The sequence below is a fragment of the Morone saxatilis genome, unplaced genomic scaffold, assembly GCF_004916995.1.
Source record: "Morone saxatilis isolate NCDOM2014 unplaced genomic scaffold, NCSU_SB_2.0 Contig15, whole genome shotgun sequence".
In the NCBI taxonomy this organism is placed as follows: Eukaryota; Metazoa; Chordata; class Actinopteri; family Moronidae; genus Morone; species Morone saxatilis.
In genome coordinates, this window is record NW_023339707.1 from 8265376 (window position 1) to 8265717 (window position 342).

A 342-nucleotide genomic window follows, 5' to 3' on the forward strand; every position below is an offset into this window, starting at 1 on the left:
CACACACACACACACATTCAACAGAATCCTCTGAAATGTCACTGAGATCTTGTCATTGTTGACTAAAATGCAGATTTATTTCAATTTTAGATTAAAAAAAAAATCTATCTAAACCTAAATTTGCCCATCTTCTTCTTTAAGAGAGAAACATTGCTTTTCAGCCTCGTCTTCACTTCCTCTTTAATCAAGAGTTTTTATTCCTCTTCTGTTCTTCAGGTTACTGAGTGGACTCTCTCCCATTCGCGGCCTGAGGGCCGTTGTCAGGGAAACCATTGGGCACCAGCTCCTAGAGGTGAGAAAAACAAGCAGTTAATTATTCTTTCCTGTATCAATGTGTGAGCA

General features: G+C 38.9%; 1 protein-coding gene across 1 annotated transcript in view; it reads left to right on the top strand.

Annotated features, from left to right (window-relative positions):
- zgc:136971 (S9 family peptidase) overlaps window positions 1-342 on the top strand; it is a 20073-nt gene that overhangs the window by 2241 nt on the left and 17490 nt on the right. Inside the window, exon 3 of the mRNA XM_035657581.1 lies at window positions 217-292. Coding sequence (XP_035513474.1) covers window positions 217-292 — 76 coding nt within the window. The remainder of the gene's footprint in view (window positions 1-216; window positions 293-342) is intronic.